The sequence below is a fragment of the Microcaecilia unicolor genome, chromosome 2, assembly GCF_901765095.1.
Source record: "Microcaecilia unicolor chromosome 2, aMicUni1.1, whole genome shotgun sequence".
In the NCBI taxonomy this organism is placed as follows: Eukaryota; Metazoa; Chordata; class Amphibia; order Gymnophiona; family Siphonopidae; genus Microcaecilia; species Microcaecilia unicolor.
Genome location: NC_044032.1, coordinates 174,597,921 through 174,619,240, shown reverse-complemented (window position 1 = coordinate 174,619,240; position 21,320 = coordinate 174,597,921). Strand labels below are relative to the sequence as shown.

At 41.9% G+C, this 21,320-nt stretch overlaps 1 protein-coding gene across 1 annotated transcript in view; it reads right to left on the bottom strand.

Annotated features, from left to right (window-relative positions):
- Positions 1-513: 513 nt before the first annotated feature.
- COMMD10 (COMM domain containing 10) overlaps positions 514-21,320 on the bottom strand; it is a 340,599-nt gene continuing 319,792 nt past the window's right edge. The window contains exons 6-7 of the mRNA XM_030193512.1: positions 5,614-5,673; positions 514-1,075 (exon numbers count right to left, since the gene is read on the bottom strand). Coding sequence (XP_030049372.1) covers positions 1,037-1,075; positions 5,614-5,673 — 99 coding nt within the window. The 3' untranslated portion in view covers positions 514-1,036. The remainder of the gene's footprint in view (positions 1,076-5,613; positions 5,674-21,320) is intronic.

Genomic DNA, 21,320 nt, shown 5'->3' with positions numbered 1-21,320 from the left:
TAGTTACGTTAACGTTTTTAACGCACTAGTTAACCATGTATGCACATTAACCATGTACGTGCCTACAATATCCCTATAGGCCCCTGCATGGTTAGTGCGTGTGCTAAAAACTCTAACGCACCTTAGTAAACAGGGCCCTATGTTTGGTAATAATCCTGTTTTATTTAATTGGCTGGATAATTGAGCTTATCACTTGATTCTGCTTAGATGTACAAAAGCTATCATTTTTGGTTGGAGTTTGTCCGAACTTGGCTTTTATCTGGAAGTAAACAAATGCCTCTGAGAACCTAAGGCCTGGTGTGATGACTGCTCTTTCACAGGCGGGAGATTCTAACTGTGGTATTCCAACCAGCAGGTCCTCAAAAAAATATTGTTCTCTCCTAAGAAAAAAGAACACATGCACATCTCTAAAAGGTATCATATCACATAAAAATGGCTTCTAAGTGTGGATAGCCACAAATCAACATCCACAAGCTTTTGTAGAAGAAAAATGAAATTTAGGAACACACCTTAAATGCTGAAACATTGCTGTTTATTTTTTTTTCTCATTCTATTTTTAACATTTGCTGCATAATAAACAATAGCCAGAGTTAAAAACAACAAGGATGACAGTTTATGACATAATGCACTGTAGTTTTTCAGTTCCTTGACTTCATATTCTGCTGAAGTCTGGGCCATAGATTTCCTCTTTGGTCCTTTACTGGATCATAAATCTTCACCTTACAGAAATAAAATGTACAATGCAGGAAATAACAACAAAACTCCATAAAGCAAGAGTAGGTATTCACCTGTTTTCAAGCAGAAGGGTTCCTAACTAATGTTATCTGCACAGACCATCAAATAGACAATTAGAACCTCAGCCCTCCATGCAGTGCTCTCCCTTGGCTAATGTTACTAGTCTAAGAAGAGATAAACCATATAATTTTACAGGAAGCAGCTTACTGAATCCTTCAGCAAACACTGCACTTGGCAATCTATTTTCAATACAAAATAATGAGATGGCAGGAGTGCGATGGAGAAGCCAGTCTTCAAAACATCATGTAAGGGAATCCAGCTGTGCTTGGATAGTCTCTAGCTATTTTGAAAAAGAAAAGAATAAAAAAAAAGATTATTTAGATGCACACAAATGTATGAAAAGCAACAGTGTCTGCATCTATGCATATTAAACCTATTGGGATAATACTGTAATAAAAAAAATCCCATTCCAAGGAACATTTGTATACGACACTATTAAAATTCATTGCTGGTTTTAAGAATTCTGAGTTTAATATATTTAGGAGAGCAGCTGGTTTTGCTGCAAATTTACAATGCATACTAACAAGATAACAGAGACAATAGCAGTGTTTATTTGGACTAGAAGAGGATGAACATTTGATCAGTACTGTGTTGGGAGAGTTCACAAATTCCTATTATCAAGTGCAGTGTTTGACGGACATCTTATTGACTCTAGAAAAGGAGCTAAGACCCTTTTCTCTTATTTCCTCCACTAACCACTTTCGAGACCTAGCAACAGATCTAGGGATGGCAGATTGCCAACTGTCATATTTTTACTTTGTAAGGAAGAAGCAGCTAGAAGGATTCCTGCTATACTTTTTGCTTCGGAAGACAGATTTCTCACTTTAAGTTTTGCCTGTTGATTCTCTTTTCTTAAACTGTCATGTGTTGAGGCGTCTAGTGTCATTGTTTCCAGTGCCAAAGACTGGCACAGCAGTTATTTCTGCTAAAGTCAGTGCCAGCAATGGGATCGTGTGGGGGGTCAACAAAGAATGATGAATCTGCTGTAGCAGAGTTTTCCTCTAGTTTGAAGTATGTTACTTAAGTGTTAAAGCATGACAGAGGTGTGGATAAGAAAATGTATTTGCATCCCTACTCATGCCAGTTGTCACAGGATGAAGTTGACAGATGCTGCCAGAGGGAGAGGGAGAGAAAGAAAGAGAGAGGTGTAAATGATGCAGCTCTCAACTTGGAAGTGCCAGAAGGCTATTATCAATTAACCTACCTTAGATAGGGGAAGTATGAGCAGGGGGTTGAGAGAGGAAGAGTCTAACAGTAGGTGGCAAAAGAAAACATAGGTTAGATCACATGGGGATTAAAAGTCATGAGTGCAAAGGTTAACCTACCCTCTTGCTCACTAATCAGGGCTACACTAACCTCGGTAGCATAAGGTCACATTCACTGCACTTTTATTTTTTGTAATATAGGGACTCTTCTACTAAAGTGTGGTAAGCCCTTAATGCACGGTGAGCGTATGAAAACAAGCTACTGCACAAATGCATTACAGCATTTTGCAATATTTTCCCTGTTTCTGTGCACTATAACAAGCATTATTTAATTTTAAGAATTTTTCACATTTTGCCTTGGCATACAAAGTTTGGAGGATAAGAGCAAGAGGCAGGCATTCCAGCTTATAATCGAAAGAGAAAAACGCCTATATTGTGACCCAAATCGGGAGATGGGCATCTTTCTCCCGTGGGCGCCCAAATCGGTATAATCAAAAGCCGATTTTGGGCGTTTCCAACTGCTATCTGTCGCGGAAACGGGTAAAGTTGATGGGGGCGTGTTGGAGGCATGGTGAAGGCAGAACTGGGGCGTGGTTATCGGCCGAGGAGAGATGGGCGTCTTTAGCTGATAATCGAAATAAAAAGGCGTTTTTACCGCGATTTTGGGTCACTTTTTTTGGACCCTTTTTTTTAACGAACAGATCCCAAAAAAGTGCCCCAACTGACCAGATGACCACTGGAGGGAATCGGGGATGACCTCCCCGGACTCCCCCAGTGGTCACTAACCCCCTCCCACCAAAAAAACCCCACTTTACAAACTTTTTTTCCCAGCCTGTATGCCAGCCTCAAATGCCGTACACACCTCCATGACAGCAGATTGTGTTCTATCCTGTGACAGCCTTTCCCTGGTTCTGATGTGGCTTTCGGGTGAGTGTGACACCTTTTCTGTTATGCGCACTGCAGAGTCACATCAGCAATGCATTGTGGTGGGTGTAGGGTATTGGGCTCCGTGATTCCACTAGCTTGTGGCAAATGCTCACGATGTTGGTAGTTGGTAGGCTCTACTCCCATGGTGCTTTTCCCCCCTGCTTACTGGGTCAGAGTGTGCCCTGTTTTGTTTCCGATAGTCCATGAGGTAGTGGCCATTTTTGTAAGCCAGTTTTAGATCCCTTTCACGTGTTAGCCACGTTACAGAACTTAGTTCTTACCTTGAATGTGGATGAAAGAGGGCATTGAACAGCATTCTGCCAGCTCTGACCTACTGCTCATCTCAGTACCAGGGAGACTCGTTGCCAGTGGGGCACAACCTCTGATCTGCAGTTAACTATGAGTAAGCGTACTTATTCCAAATAAAGGACGTTTTCGGAGAGATTAGTCTTCAGGTGTCAACTGGTGTGCCAATGTTATATAGCAGCAACCAGTCCTAGAGGCCTGCGTGTATGCAGGTCCCTGGAGCACTTTTAGTGGGTACCGCAGTGCACTTCAGCCAGGCGGACCCAGGCCCATCCCCCCCTACCTGTAACACTTGTGCTGGTAAATGGGAGGCCTGCAAAACCCACTGTACCCACATGTAGGTGCCCCCTTCACCCCTAAGAGCTATGGTAGTGTTGTACATTTGTGGGTAGTGGGTTTTGGGGGAGGGGGGTTGGGTGCTCAGCACCTGTGGTAAGGGAGCTATGCATGTGGGAGCGTTGTCTGAAGTCCACCGCACTGACCTCTAGGGTGCCCAGTTTGTGTCCTGGCATGTCAGGGGGGCGAGTGTACTACGAATCGTGGCCCCTCCCACGACCAAATGGCTTGGATTAGGACGTTTTTGAGCTGGGCGTTTTTAGTTTCCATTATCGCTAAAAAAAACAAACGCCCAGCTGAAAAACGTCCGTTTTTTCGAAAATACGGTCTGTCCTGCCTCTTCACGTACCCGTTTTCGGACATAGACGCCCATGAAGATAGGCGCTCGCGTTCGATTATGCCCCTCATTATATTATAAGAAGGCAAACAGTCTTTATTAAAATCCAAAAGCTCCCAGAGATTTAAAGATTTGTGCCTGACATGGCCAAGTTTCACCTGAAAACAGCTACGTTTTATCAATTGTACAAATGTACCCAGAGGAAGGAGTAGTGCTTTTCATGTTTTTCTCTGTTGGACCAGAAGTGGTGACATTTGTAATTTCCCATCAGCTAGTAACATTGCCCCTGATGCAGCCATTTTCAGGCGAAACATGACCATGTCGGGCACAGATGTTTAAATCTCTGGGAGCTTTTGGATTTTAATAAAGACTGTTTGCCTTCTTATAACATCTGCCTCTTGTTTTTAGGCTCCATGTTAGATTTGGTGAACCATTTGCCTTGTTGCTTTCTCATACATAACATTTGAAAAAGAATTTTGTTCTTCTCTGAGAGTGTTTGGCGTGGGTGAGTATGGGGGGTGGCAGCATTAATCAGCTAGTGCATTATGGTTAGCACATGCTAACCAGATAACAGAGTAAATGCAGGAGCACTTAGCACTGTAAAAATAGGAGGCACTAAGTACTCCCACTTTAAATTTCTGCAGGTACCGAGTACTAATGGGTACATTAGCACACCACAAGCAAATTAAAAAAAAAAGCTCTAAAAAAGGGTGCCATGTTAAATCTGGGCTTAGCGCACAGTAAGGTTTGCATTATAACGCACTAAGCCCAGATACATATATACCCTTAATTCTTTGAGTTGGGGAGGAGGAAAAATTTAGCATTACAAAGATTTCGTAAGAAATCTATGTTTTCTAAGATCTTCCCCTGGGGACCACCTAGGGTTCTGTCAATTATGACCCAAATGTCACCAACAGAGCTGTGCTGAGAACTCTCTACTACCTCTCTTCCTACCCCAGGCAACACCAGCACTTCTTTGGCAGAACCTAAGCTCCTAGTGCTGTACTGGTGCAGGAACCCGGCGTACCCTATAGAACATGTTATCAGCACTGTTCCATCTCTTTGCTGGCAATAGTCAAATTCAGAATGTTAAAGAACTGAACCGAATGCATTATCAGATCAGTGTTTACACAGAAGGCAAAACTGATTCAGAAGCTCAAATTCCAGGGCTGAAGATTTGTGCTCATGCACCATTTCCTTATACAATTTTTATTTTTGTTACATTTGTACCCCGCACTTTCCCACTCATGGCAGGCTCAATGCGGCTTACATGGTACAATGGAGGGTTAAGTGACTTGCCCAGAGTCACAAGGAGCTGCCTGTGCCTGAAGTGGGAATCGACCTCAGTTCCTCAGTTCCCCAGGACCAAAGTCCACCACCCTAACCACTAGGCCACTCCTCCACCAATGTAAACTTATAGGAAAACAACTGTGTCCAAGGTATCTATCCCAGTAGAAAACCTAGTTGCTAATTTTGTTCAAAGCTTTAAAGACGAGGTGGTGTCTAGTAAATTCATTCAAAGGACTCTTTTTTGTATTCCACAAGGCAATGCTTTCTACTGATAGGTACTTGCAACGCCCTTTTGACAGAGCCCCAGCAACAAAGGGAAAGAATAATGTGAGAAACTGGGAGCAAACAAACAGTGCAAAAAAGTAGTTTCTAAGATATATTGGCAGTTTCCATGCCAGGGTATAAAAAGATACAGACCTTGTTATAGAACTCTAACAGCTCCTCGTGGCTGAATTCCACAAACACATTCTCTAGGTTCTACAGAAAGAAGGAGAAAAAGACAAATTTAGTATGCATGCGCCACATAAGTATACATTTCCATCCAATAACATTCATTGTTTCATGGATTTAAACTTATCAAATCAGTGGTGCATAAATCACCAGCGCTACCTAAAATATAATAATTAAGGTGTTCCAACTGCTTCCTCTCTCATCTGAAGTTTCATATTCCCAACCTATGAATCCCTATGGAATCAAAAGAGTTTAGTTCCACAATGAGGTTCATCCTTCGGGAGATGATCTCCCCCTCCCCCCCAAAGAAGGGGGTAGGGGGGAGAGAGTGAAAACCAGGCAATAAATGGCTTCATAATCATATCCCAAAGTCAGGGTTAAAATGCAAGGCTATATTTCATCTCTCTCAGCAGTGCACTTTGGACCTTAAAAAATGGTGTTAAAGAAAGGCACTTGAGGCAGTGAATCTGATTAAACTCACAAAATCACAAATGCAACACACAAGCACAAAGCTCCTACTTCCAGCATCAATCTAGGGCTTATGAGCTTTCCATGCTGAGAATGCTTGTCAGCTACATGCATCCTTAGTCAAACTCGATAAAACAGCAACAAAACAGTGCTTAAATGCAGATCTTTAAAAAAAAAAAAAATCCCACACAACTGGTGCAACCCATGATCATTAAGACAGACGGCTGTGCGATTCTGTTTATGAAGGTTAGCAGTAAGGAAAAAGCACAAAGGATGAAATGTAAAACAGGCGCTTATTTACTGTTAATGTAAAATATGTGGCTGAACATTCTGTTTTGGGGTAACTTATAAAGTCTCATTCATATAATAAGATGAACCAGAAAGACAGATGCGAATGAGATCAGTTCTTAACTGGTGAATGATGACCATTCTGTGGTGAACAAGGGTCATATACTGAGAAACCTAATTGAAGGCAGCATTTTGAACTGTTTATTATTGGAACATGAGCTGTGAAAGCTCATTGGCATGTGGGTTACTAGGAAAAAATGCCCATTTCTGAAGGGAAGGAAATGGGCGCTAGCAGGCCACCCCCCCGCACCGCGTTACGGACCCCTGTACCCCCCCTTCCGCGACCCTGTCGACCCCCCCTTCTCGACGAAAACCGTCCCCTGCCACCGTGGAGTACCTGTGCTGACGGGGGACCCCAACCCCCGTCAGCCGAAGTCCTGTGCTGGCCTTCGCGGCGTTGCTTCCTCAGTGATCTTCTGTGCTGGTCTTCGCGGCGTTGCTTCCTCAGTGATCTTCTGTTGAAGTTCCTCTGCGTGCGTCTGACATCAGACGCACGCAGAGGAACTTGAACAGATCATTGAAGAAGGAACACTGCAAAGTGCAGCACAGGACTTCGGCTGACGGGGGTTGGGGTCCCCTGTCAGCAGAGGTAGTGGATGGCGGCGGGGGATGGTTTTTGGCGGGAAGGGGGGGTCGATAGGGTTGTGGAAGGGGGGGTACAGGGGGCCGTAATGCGAGGGGGTTGTTGAAATTGGAGGGAGGGCGGAGTGTGGAACTCGGTGGGAGGTGCTTGAGGGGACACGGGGTGTTGATGCTCGTCGGGTGGGGGGGGGGGGCGGGTTGATGATGCAGCGAGGGGGGGGGTTCTGTGTTGTCTCGCTCCCTGCCACTTGCTCCGAAGTGGCAGGGAGCGGTGCACTGACAGCTGATTCCCATGCAGGTGGAAGAGTAGTGTTTCCCTACTCCTCCCCTTGCTTTGGAATCAGCTGTCACTGACGTGTGCCTGCCTAGCAGACCACCTCTGAGGGAGGCACGGTCCCAGGCACATTAGAATGTTGGAGGTGAGAATTATTATATAGGATAACAGCAACACATACAATTGTGTGTTTTTATGAAACAGCCTCTCTGAAAACACCTGTAAAAAGTTATGCATCCTCTAAGGCAGTGCTTCTCAACACAGCCCTTAGGGTACACCAATCCAGTCAGGTTTTCAGGATATCCATAACGACTATGCTTGAGATAGATATGCATACCGATGAGGCAGTACATGCAAATCTCTCTCATGTACAGTCATTGTGGGCATCCTGAAAACCCGACTGGCAGGCTGTGCCCTGAGGACTGGGTTGAGAACATTGTTCTCTCTATTTTTGCTGGCCCATGTGTGCAAGTTTTCAGTCTCGACTTGATGTGTGTGGTATAGCCTATGTTCATAATAAAGAAAGCCAGCAAACATTTTGTGCACAAACTCGCTAGATGCGTGCACTCCATTTCGGACCCTTGTGCATGCACACACACACACACAGCTTAGCAGGAATACTGGTTTAGAAGCACTGCTCTAAAGTAAATTTAACTGCATCTCTTGCAACTCAGTCCCTGGGAACATCTATGCATATAGATGTTATAAAATTAACAGGACACCTATAAAAATGTCTAAAAATATGCCTATTTCATAAAGGCCTCATATTCACAAACTGATCTTAAATCCAACAGGAGGTAAAACAGATATACTCAAAAGCAAAGCTCCTTATACTAGCTTTACTATGTGCTAAATTATGAAACATCAGGAGAACACTTCAATAATTAGACGGCTTATTTATTTATTTATTTATTTGCTGCATTTATATCCCACATTTTCCCACCTCTTTGCAGGCTCAATGTGGCTTACATTATGCCGCAATGACAACCGTCATTAGCGGTAAGAGAATAACAGAGTATTGTTACAATTAAGGTACATAAGATATCAAGAAAATTGGGAGTAAAGAAATAATTAATACATATCAGATATGCACAATGTAGGATAAAGTATAGCGTAAATTATAACAGTATGATTAAAGTAACCAAATTAAGGAGTTCAATGTTGAATTAGTTCTAATGCAGATGTGATAAGAGAATCTTTTATGAAGGATTCTTATTGTAAGTCTCGTTAAATAATTTAGTTTTCAATGACCTCCAGAAGGCTGTCAAATCATGAGTTGTTTTCAAGGCATTCGGAAGTGCATTCCAAGATTGCGCAGAGATGTAGGAGAAGCTGGATGCAAATAATGACCTGTATTTAAGTCCCTTACACTCCACTCCATCAGTTTCTCACTCCACATTTAATCTAGTTTTACCAGTTTTAATTCAAGTCAAACAATGGTCATTAATGTACATAGTTGCACAGCAATGTATTAAATATATACTGTATGCTGGTGGTAAATCTATCTTGCTACTACATAAGGAGAAATCCCTGAGACAGCTGATTACACAAAACATGGTATCATTTCAGAGCTAGAAAACAGTTAAGAGCATTCATGACTCTAGAGTATTAGTTTAACATATTTCATATATGCAGCATAGGTTTATATGCAGCTTTTTTAGGCATCTATTTTTATGCATAAAAGGGGCTAGTAAAATTACCCCAGAGATATGAAAATGTAAAAAAATATATAAATAATAATCGTAATAAACAAAACCATTCTCACCCCCTAAGAAAGTTCAAGCAATCCATAATGGTCTATGCTGGGCTTATTACAAAATTCCAAATAAGAGAATTACAAAAAGATAAAATGATCTGTTATAAAAAAAAAAAAAGTATGGGATCTAATATCACAATTTTAAATTTATATGAAAGATGATGCTCCCAGGTGATAGTTGTGACTTTATGGACACATGGATGAGAAAGTGTCCTTGTGAAATAAGAAGGACTGTAATGCCTCTTAACACAATCCTTTCTGAATTCAGCCTGCCTAGTGTTGGCAGTAATCTGCTGTAAGCATGTCTCAACCTGCCAAGCCACCTGACAAAATACCTCCGTACAATGATTCTAAGATGCAGCTGGCAATGGCCCATGTTTACATAGATAACGTACCCAGATGTGCTCAGATGTTTGGAAACTAATGGGTAAAGGCTGAAGTCATTCTTTCAAAAAACAAAATATATTGAAAGGCAATAATGTTACTAGTTTTTTTTTTTTTTTTTTTACAAGAACAGAGACCTTATTAATAGATTATGTATCAGTCATTCCAGTTTGTTTAGCCTGCAGGCTTGGCTTAAAAACACTGTCTGGCAAGCTCTGTTTTCAGACACTTCGCCTTTCAAACTTTTTTTTCACAAATGCAGCGACTGCAAAGACTGACTTGCATTGTGTACAATCTATGATTACCATGAAAACATACTTTGTTTGATGACGCCTTGACCTCAGTCTCCCCAAAAGTATAATCAATGATTACTTCTCCCACAACCCTTTCCACCTTTCCTGGGAAAAAATTACTGAGATGGCATATAAGGAACAAAATGAAAAAGCTGACACAGATATTAAAAAAAACCCCCAAAAACTAAGGGGCCCTTTTACTAAAGGGCGTTAAGCCCTAATGCGAGTTTAATGCGTGAGAAAACTCTTACTGCAAAATGCCTTAACACATTTTGCGTTAATTTCTTCTTTTTCGCCTAACTGCATGTTATTTTTTAAAACTATTTTTGGGAGGGTGTGTCATGGTTGAGGAATGGTCATGGAAGTGTTATTCAGCTAGTGTGTTCTGAATATTGCATGCTACCTTAATAATGCGAAATAGATAAATAGGAGGCAGTAATTACTCCTGCGTTCACTTTTTCCAGATACCACATACTAAGTGCAACATAGCACATGTCCTGCCAAAAAAAAAAATTAAAAAGAAATGTTTTTAAAAAGTGTGGTGTTGAATCTGGTCTTAGCACATAGGGGAAGTCCCACGTTAAGATGCACTAAACACAGATTCTAATGTCTTTTAGTGAAAGGACCCTTTACCCTTCCTAAATTAAGGACCTAAGGGGACCTTTTACTAAAGTGCATTAGGCATACAAGGAACCTTTTACTAAGCTGTGTTAGGTGTTAACATGTGCCTAACACAGCTAGAAATGGAGTACAGTGGGATATGCTCAGGAGTTCTGAGGTAACTCCAAAATGTATGCATGCTAAAAAAATATTTCTCATATAATATAAACTTAGGAAAACTCCGTCTAATGTAAGCATATGAAGAATCAGGAGGAAAAAGCCTCGAGAAAGTCCTCTTTGGTCAACAACTGTGTAAAGAGAGCTAGGACTTCTTCATCATAGGCAAAAAACCTCCTGGTTTTAATTTATTAATGTATATGGCCTCAAAAAAAGTTCAAGTGGCAACAATATCAAAAGGTACTTAGCTTGGAGGATTGAAGCAAGCTGTTTTCCTGTCTCTTCTTCTTGACTGTGGTCAACGTTGGCCCCCGTTTTGCCAAAGCTGCGTCAGAACCACTTGTCAAATTGTAGACTAGTCCATTCAGTATGCCGACGGTTGCAGGAAGGCCTTTCCTCATAATTGTACGTCCTCGGACAAAGCCAACTTGTGGGTCGGCTATCACAGAAGGTAACACCCGAGCCAATCTATTCGCCAAAATCTTAGCAAACAACTTAGCTTCTACATTCAACAGTGAAATAGGCCTATACGAAGAAGGCTGTGTAGGATCCTTCCCCGGCTTCAGCGACAACATAATCTGGGCTAATTGTAGAGAGCTGAGCATACACCCATCCGTAATAAACTGCGCAAACAGAAATTGTAACATGGGGACAATGGACGATGATAGAAGTTTGTAAAATTCAACTCTAAAACCATCAGGGCCTGGTGCCTTACATAAGGTACTTTGCTGAATAGCCAAAGATACCTCCTCTTCAGTTATAGGCACATCAGGTTTATCCTTATCTTCTTCCAAAAACTGTGGTAGATTCAAGCTATTTAGAAATGATTCTTCTTCCAAATCCTCCCCTGCCGGGCTAGTGCACAAACATTTATAATACCTCAGGAAAACCTCTGCAATCTCCGAATCCTTTCTCATCCATACCCTATCTCCATGATCTATCTGAGATATACTAGAACCTCTAGATCTTATAAACAAATTTGCCAAAAGCTTCCCCAATTTATTGACAATATAGCTGAAATTTGTAATATTGTATCGACTTTATCACCCGAGCATGGAGCAACTCACCCAAAGAAGTCTAAAAAGCCAACAATGAGCTACGCTGATGCACAGAAGGAGACTTCCCATATTGAATACGCTCCTTAATCAGTTGCCTTTCTAGCCGTAAAATCTCCCGATCTCTCGCCTTCCTCTTGAAAGAAGTATATGGTAAGATTTCTCCTCACAGCACTGCCTTAGCTGCCTCCCAAAAAAGTATTGGGGTGTGTACATGCTCGGCATTATTATTCTGATAATCATCCCACTTATGCAGAAGATATTCCCGAAATTCAGCATCCCAATACAAATGCACTGGAAAACGCCAGCGATATGCCTTATCCCCCAATGGCCCAAAAGTAAATGAGCACCACATCAAAGCATGATCAGAAACGCTATAGGGACCAATCCCTGCCTCCAACACTGAAGAAAAAAATGAAGACAAAACCAGCCAGTAGTCAATACGAGACTGAGACCCATGAGCCCTTGACAGATGTGTATAGTTTCTATCCATGGGGTGTAATGTTCACCAAATATCCAAAAGATGTAAAATAGAGCGAAGCAACGGAATACCCCTATTCGGGTTCCCAACATCTCGTGCAGAATTGGGAGATCTATCCAAGGATGGGTCATGTACTAAATTAAAATCCTCTCCCATAAGGACCGGGATATCAGACATCCCTAAAATCCTATGTGTAAGTGTTTGGATAAATTTATGATCATACACATTAGGACCATAAACATTACACAAGAGCAGCTCTCTGTTACAAATAGCGATTTTGACAATGAGGAATCTACCCTTAGGGTTCTTCCAAGTTTGCAATACTTGAATAGCCAACCCTTTCTGGAATAAGATCAACAACCCCGCTTTACGATTTATCGCTGGTGTCTCCACCAAATCTCCAACCCACCATCTTTTAAATTTAAGATGCTCTAAAGTTGATAAATGGGTTTCCTGTAAAAACACCAAATCTGCTCTCTGCCGATTTAAAGCCTGCAAGATATTTTGTCTCTTAATGGGAGAGGTTACTTCATTAACATTCCATGAAATTAACTTAATTGGGACCATGGCTGATAAAATGGCAGTACATCCAAAGATCTAATACACCTAACCAGGTCACGGAGCCACCCCAGCTCATAGCCCCCCAACCCAAAGCAACCGCAACAAAAGACCAGACTTCATTCCTCCTCCTCACCACACATACCTTCCTATCACACTGTGACCTCCCAACATAATGAAACAACAAAAAAGTAAACAAAAATACTTAACCCATCCCCAACCCAAAACATTATCTCCATTCCCCGACTTACTCCCAAAATGCACAAATAAAATTGCCTCCTTACCACCCTCCCACCTGCCCTCCCATCACAGACCGCCCAATATGGGTCGAGGCCCACGTGGAGATCATGCCCCCGAGCCCCCACCTCCTTGTAACTTAGGCACCATTAACCATTAACATAACAAGAACACAACAAGGTGCAGCATATAATAATTACTAACAGCATATGTTATATGTGTATGTGGATGCATGTGCATAGGGACATGTTGCTGGTAACAATTACCAGCAACACGTCCCTATGCACGTGCATCCACATACACAGAAAAAAACAAAAAACCCTTATCTCCATGAAACATCCAATCATCCCATATACCACCCATCCGAGATTTTCAATTCCCATCCCAGCACATCTTTCCTCCCCCTATTAAAGTTATATTTTGTGATATTTAAGACAAACTCAATAAATCATATTCAAAACTGTTCACCTTCACCATGTTAATATTCATAGTTAGTTACTCAAAAAAGGGATACCCAGAGACACATTCCAAATCCCCCCTTCTGTATGAATTTAAATACAATTAACATAATGAGAGCACATCAGAATGAAGTATATATCAGATTTCCCCAACACGTCTCCTCACAAAAAAAACCCCCAAACTCAGCTGAGAGTTCCAATTCCACGCTCATTCAGTCCATCTTCCAGACATATTGAAGGCATATCAGCCAAGCTTCTCTATGTCAATGTTCACAGATGGTCATTCAAAAGTGATAATGTTTTTATATAGACATTTTGATTCTATCTGCTGCAACAAACCATTGCCACATCAGCACACCCTGCAACTTCCAAACAAACCACTAACAACTTGCATTCTGATCCACAAAATCCACACTCCTCCACATTAATATCCACAGTCATAGCAGCCAACTTTTCAAAATTATTGGGGGTGCTAAGCCCAATGGAAATAACCCCTCCCTGGACACATACAAGGAATTTTCTCAATATTGGGGGTGCTCAAGCAACCACAGCACCCACAGAGTCGGCTCCAGTGTCCACAGTTAATTGCTCAGAGGTGTAAGAGTTAAGAGAGTTATTTTGGTCCAGTCTGCTGCATCAAAGATTTGCATTAAAGGAATGCCCTGTAATATTCCAACCAAACTGTTAATAACTAGCATTCAGAACCGCAGCAATCAAACTCCTCCATGCTAACGTTCATAGTTAATTGTCCAAAATATGGAAAAGTTTGGAGAAACATTTTGGCCCAGTCTGTTGCATCAAAGATGCACCCTAACAGTACACCCTATAATATTCCCGACAACTGACATTAATTTATATTCAGGCCCATAGTGACAATTTCTCCATGTTGATACTCCCAGTTAATTGGTCAGAAATGGAAGAACTTGGGAAAACATTTTGGCCCGGCCTGCTGCTTCAAAGGATTGTCTTACAGGCACCTCCTGCAGTATTCCAACAAACTGTCAATGACTCACAATTAGGTCCACAGCTTCCAAACTGTTCCATACTAATAGTCATGGTTGATTGCTCAAGGGTGGTAGAGATTGAAGAAATGCTTTTGCCCGGTCTGCTGCATCAAAAATTTGTGGTTTTATTCTGTGAACACCTTGAGACATGCTGGGTACAACAGGGCAAATTGAATATGCTGTAGATGCAGTTCCCCACATATCGGAGCATAAGCTTTCCTCAACAAAGAGACTCTAGATGAAGAGTCTTGAAAACACAGCACTGGTTTATTTTCAAACGTGAGTGTCCCTTTGCTCCGAATAGCGCTTAAAATTTCAGTTTTATGTACAAAATTCAGAAGTTTAAAGATAACAACTCGAGGGCACGCCTCTATAGGCCTCAGTGGGCCTAATCGATGTGCTCTTTCAATATGCAACGCTCCTGCTTCAAATTGTAGCTGCAGATTTGAAACCAACCAGGATTCCAAAAACCCCCGAAGCTCCGACTCAGCAATCGTTTCGGGTAGACCTACCAAACGCAGGCGCCCCCTTCGTGACCTATTTTCAAAGTCGTCCAGTTTGTCTTCCAAGGTACGCACCCTATTATGCAGCTCTTCATTACCTGTAGAAAATTGCTGCACCCTGTCCTCCAAGTTTGATACGCGTTGGCAATACGCAGTAAATTCTCCCTTTAAAGATTCTAGCCGACCATCAACAATGTCAAGCTTATTGGTGATACACTGCAAACGCTTATACAACGAAGCATCAATAGCCTGTATAACTTCCGTCGCAATCTCTTGTGGAGGAGGAGTGGCCCAGTGGTTAGAGCACCAGTCTTACTACCCAGGTGGAGCTGATCGAACAGTGACCCAAGTCTCCATCCTCCGCTATCTTGCTCTCTGGCGCGGCTTCTCTTTGTCTCGTCGCAGTGCTCGCAGTGCCATCCTCTCCAACCGACACAAATTATTTGCAAAACACAGATACAGGTAGCAATCCTTCGCTGGCCAGGTACCAATCACCGATATACCTTCTAAAAATAACTTATTTGAGATTTGGGCCCAGGAGCTCGCTCCACCAGCGCCAGCTTACTAGCACGGCATCACGTGACCTCTCAACTATGCAATTTAGAATTTATGTGCATCACGTTGTAGATGTTGTGTGTGTAAATTCTCCCGGGAACCAACCCTAGATCCCCCTCTGCCCACTGGCACAGGTTTTCCTCATCCAGCCATGCCAAGGTCCACCTATTCAGCTGCAGGACTCAGTACTCAGGGTCTTGGCGGGGGTTGGGCAGCCAAAAACCCCTTTCTATCAAACACAGTCCCTTTTATTGATTATTTCACCCTCTCTCCAGAGTCTGGATTTCCCCCCTCTCCCCCCCATCTAGCCAAACTTTCCAGCTCCCATTAGCACAGTGACCCACAGGAGATATATTTATTTTATTTATTTGTTGCATTTATATTCCATGCGTGGGATATACATAAAGGAATACTGTGCAGAAGGAATGGATCCTCAGAAGCTTAACCGAAATTGGGTGGCGGAGCCGGTGGGGGGAAGAGGGGTTGGTGGTTGGGAGGCGAAGATAGTGGTGGGCAGACTTATACGGTCTGTGCCAGATCCGGTGGTGGGAGGCGGGACTGGTGGTTGGGAGGCAGGGAATAGTGCTGGGCAGACTTATACGGTCTGTGCCAGAGCCGGTGGTGGGAGGCGGGGCTGGTGGTTGGGAGCAGGGGATAGTGCTGGGCAGACTTATACGGTTTGTGCCCTGAAAAAGACAGGTACAAATCAAGGTGAGGTATACACAGGAGTTGATCTTGTTGGGCAGACTGGATGGACCGTGCAGGTCTTTTTCTGCCGTCATCTACTATGTTAAATTCTAAACAATGCCAATTAGTGTCAATAATTGCTTAAATGGTAATTATCAGCACTGACTGGCTCATTAACTACATAAGGTTGAGCATTGAAATCCAGAATATGACTGGATTTGTGCATGCAACCTAAGTCGCAATATATAGAATCCTGGGGTAAGTGTATTGACGCTAACTCTGACATCTTATTGTGCAACCTGCAAAACAAATGCTGGGCATACCCTCTAATACGTGCTGCATTAAATTTGTGCATACCACACATTAATTCTTGCATTAAGCAATAGTAACTGCAAAATTTAACACAAGTGGAGGAGTGGCCTAGTGGTTAGGGTGGTGGACTTTGGTCCTGGGGAACTGAGGAACTGAGTTTGATTCCCGGCACAGGCAGCTCCTTGTGATTCTGGGCAAGTCACTTAACCCTCCATTGCCTGCTGCATTGAGCCTGCCATGAGTGGGAAAGCGCGGGGTACAAATGAAACAAAAAACAAACTTTGAGCGTGGTACCGGAAGATTGGAGGGTGGCCAATTTAACACCGATTTTTAAAAAGGGTTACAGAGGCGATCCAGGAAATTATAGACCGGTGAGTCTGACGTCGGTGCCAGGCAAAATGGTAGAGACTATTATAAAGAACAAAATTACACAGCATATTCAAAAGCATGGATTAATGAGACAAAGTCAACATGGAATTAGTGAAGGGAAATCTTGCCTCACCAATCTACTACATTTCTTTGAAGGGGTGAACAAACATGTGGATGAAGGGGTGAACAAACGTGGATAAAAGTGAAACCAGTTGATATTGTGTATCTGGATTTTCAGAAGGCGTTTGACAAAGTACCTTATGAAAGACTCCAGAGGAAATTGGAGAGTCATGCGATAGGAGGTAGTGTTCTATTGTGGATTAAAAACTGGTTAAAAGATAGAAAACAGAGAGTACGGTTAAATGGTCAGTATTCTCAATGGAGAAGGGTAATTAGTGGGGTTCCCCAGGGGTCTGTGCTGGGACCGCTGCTTTTTAACATATTTATAAATGACCTAGAAATGGAAGTAACTAGTGAGGTAATTAAATTTGCTGATGACACAACCACACCTCGAATATTGTGTTCAATTCTGGTCGCCGCATCTAAAAAAAGATGTAGTGGAATTTGAAAAGGTGCCGAGAAGGGCGACAAAAATGATAAAGGGGATGGGACGACTTTCTATGAGGAAAGGCTAAAGCGGCTAGGGCTCTTCAGCTTGGAGAAAAGGCGGCTGAGAGGAGATATGATAGAGGTCTATAAAATAGTGAGCGGAGTTGAACGAGTAGATGTGAAATACTAGGAATAGGGGGCATGCGATAAAGCTACAATGTAGTACATTTAAAACAAATTGGTGAACATTTTTCTTCACTCAATGTGTAATTAAACTCTGGAATTCGTCGCCAGAGAATGAGGTAAAGGTGGTTAGCTTAGCGGAGTTTTAAAAAGGTTTGGACGGCTTCCTAAAGAAAAAGTTCATAGACCATTATTAAATGGACTTGGGGAAAATCCACTAATTCTGGGTTAAGCAGTATAAAATGTTTTGTACTTTTTGGGGATCTTGTCAGGTATATGTGACCTGGATTGGCCACTGTTGGAAACAGGATGCTGGGCTTGATGGACCTTTGGGATCTTTCCCAGCATGGCACTACTTATGTACTTATGACCCCTAAGTTATCTATTTTCAGTCAAACTTAAGATCCTCAGTTTTCAGGTAAAAATTCAGCCCACAATTGGTTTCTAAAAGTTAGAAAGCCTAAATTTAGGACTGTTTTTCATTTGTCTAGATTTAAGGGTCCTTTTACTAAGCTGTATAAGCGTCTACATGCACCCAACGTGCGCCAAAATGGAGTTACCGCCCAACTACCGCATGGTTTTTGCGGTAATTTCATTTTTGGCGCAAGTCTGAAAAATATTTTTTATTTTCGGGCCCATGTAACGGACGCGTACCAAGTGGCATTTGGTGCACGTAGGTAATTACCGCCAGGTTATCGCGTGAACGTTTACTACTAGGCCAATGGCTTGCAGTAAGATCTCAGACCCAAAATGGACACGTGGCAATTTTCATTTTACCGTATGTCCATTTTTGGCAAAAATTTTAAAAAGCTTTTACAGGTGCGCTAAAAAATGGATCGGCATGCACCCAAAATCCGCGCCTACACTACCGCAAGCCATTTTTCAGCACGCCTTTGTAAAAGGACCCCTTAGTTCATTAGATGCCTAGTTTATGAATTTCAGTGCTAAGCTCTTAACCTTTTTCCACACCTTTAATCTGTAGAAAATTCCACCTATCTACATTTTAGGATTCTAACTTGGAAGTATAATGCAACTAGAACCCTAAATTTAGGAACTAGGCAGTAATAAACTTTTAAAAAAGCAAAGCCAGGAGCCATGAAGCTCAATTTGGTATACATCAAATAGGTCAGATAAAGTGATTTCCAAATCATTTGCAAGGAATATTACAAAAATCTGGCTCAATGTAGAGCTTTATGTAAAATATGCATTAGGCTACAAATAAGTGCTGGATTTTGCTACTCTTAAGACTTACAATACAGAAGTAAACATAATTTTCCCTTCAATCATTCCTCTAAACCTGGAGCAGGTATAAATGCTGACAAAAATTCCCAGAGGGGTAGCAAAACAGGAAATACATGTATGACTAATACATGTCCAACCAAACCATGTCCAGAGCATGCCTCCTTCAAGCTTGTGCATGTCCTGGGTATACATGTGTAAGCAGCATGCTCTCCCCTTCTGAAATCACCTCTGAATGATAAGCATCAATGTATTCTTACTTCCACACAAACAGAATATCTATTCTTTTTCCTTCTTTCAATGTATCTACCTTGGGCACATTTAAAATTTCTCTTCATTTGTTCCTAGAATTTCTTCACCTCTCCTGCTCTGTTTGTATCATCTTCTACAATTCATTTTGGGTACAGTTTCTGCTGTGCTCCTCCACCTTTCATGATACCAGAAGTAATTGACTGCCTTTGGCTAAACCATTATATTGTTTCAGCTAGGCTAAAGTAGTCATTCCTGTTACTAAAATCATCACAGAGGTACTTTGCCTACTTTTCACATGAAACAAGCTGAGAAATACTTTCTTCAAAGGCAATTATACTCAATTTCTAAAATATAATCCTATTTTTAAAATTCAGGACAAAACAATTTCTCCGCTACTTTACCTGCTTGCGCTTGACCTCTCCAGCTTTGCGTTAAATAGATGACGGCATCTATAAAGCCTGGAAAAGTAGATGGCCATCCTTTGTCTCCTAACACCTTTCAATATTTTTTTTTTTACTCAAATGAGGCATTGGAAAATCACCAAAGCACCCCAGAGGCTTAAAACACAGGGTATTTAATATTTTACAGTAAGTCAGATATTCCTTTAAAGAAATCTCCTTCTATTGTACTATTCACTGCAGCACAGAGACCATCGAGATACTGTTCATAAGGTCCTGTGTGTGCCATAACAATAAGACAGTCCCTAAATACAGTAAGTAAAATGTACAGCATTTCTCTGAACTATCAGGGATAGAGTGTTAAAAAATGTAAACATTTAGGAGGTGATATATACAATGTTTTTCTCCCCCTAGACAGAGAATGGAAGAAAAGAACCTACATGTGCAGCACTGCTAATATCTGCTCTTAGAACAAACTAAAAATGGTTTCGAAGTCAAAATAAATGAAATCTTGCTTAGAGTAACTGCTGTTTTTCGTTATGAAATTGAATCCCATATCATGTTCATCCTTCAGAGCTATACACTTGCTAGGCAAAATGTGGTTCATGTTGCCCCACTCAAGTCAGTTGAACAGATTTGGGCCTTTGCAAATAAAAGGGGTCTTTTACTCAGTGGTGGTAAGCCCAATACGAGCTTACCCCTTGCTAAATCGGAAGTACTGCTGGGCTACCGCAGCAGCCTGGCAGTAGTTCCCACTGCCAGCGTGCGCCATTTCTGGCACTACAAACATTTTTATGTTTGTAGCACCGGTGTTTACCCGGTGGTAATCTGGCAGTACCGCTTGCTGCCCGATTACCGCCGGGTTAGTGCGGGAGTCCTTATCGCCACCTCTATGGGTAGTAATAAGTGCTCCCCCCCCCCCCCCCCCGAAATGGCTGCATGGCAAGTGCTTCACTTGCCACACGGCCATTTCTTTTAAAAATACCAGCCCTTTTCCCACTGTGGTAAAAGAGGACATCAACGCGTATCAAAAACATATGCTGACGCTAGCTCAGGCCCCCTTTTGCCGCAGCTTGGTAAAAAGATCTCAAAATTTGAAGCCTTTTCCCATTTAGCTCCACAGTGTTGCAACTGCCCTCTGCCATCAACACTGATCTGTATGACCTTTACACTGAGTCTTGGGGACCTTGGGTTCTTATACTTGGAGGGTGGAGGTAGGATGGGGGGACAGAGTTAGATGGTTAACAAAAATTATTGTGTGACATTGTTTATGTACTGTTAAATTATTACTGTAAACGGTGTGTAGTTGTTACAATGCTGCCTGGGAGTTAAGCACTTGGAGCGCTATGCAGAGATATAATATGAATAACTCTAAAAGTGCTTGGAGGCACTGGGCAGCAATCTTACGTCAACGCTGAAGAGGGTAATTGTACTGTGACTTCCAAGATTAGATTATAAAACTATAATGCAGAGTTCAGTGCTAGCCTTTATGGAAGAAAAATGAAAACTGACGACCCAGATAACATTTTCCTAATTACGGAAAACATCCTATTATGTTTGAGCATCACAGTCTAAGACGTAGCTTCTAGGGTCACCGCTTCATGGGAAAGAGAAAACAAACATTTATATGACTTAACATTTATTGGTTATGACTGGCTTTAATCCATTATAAGAGAACTGAAAATAAACCCAGCTTGTAGAATACCAGTTCTGCATTTGGGCTTCTCCTGAAGTAAATCTTACTGCATTCACTGCATAAAACAAGAACTGCTGACACATCATTTGAAATATGCTGCTTTTCCAGCTAAGCCATGACAAATAAAAACACACTACTTTTTTTTTATCCTGTAAGTGGGTTTGCCTAGTCAAAGTCTTATAACAGTCTATTCTCTGACTAAAGCATGACAGCAAGTATGCAAACAGCCAAAGAACATCACTCTGCTCTAGTCTAA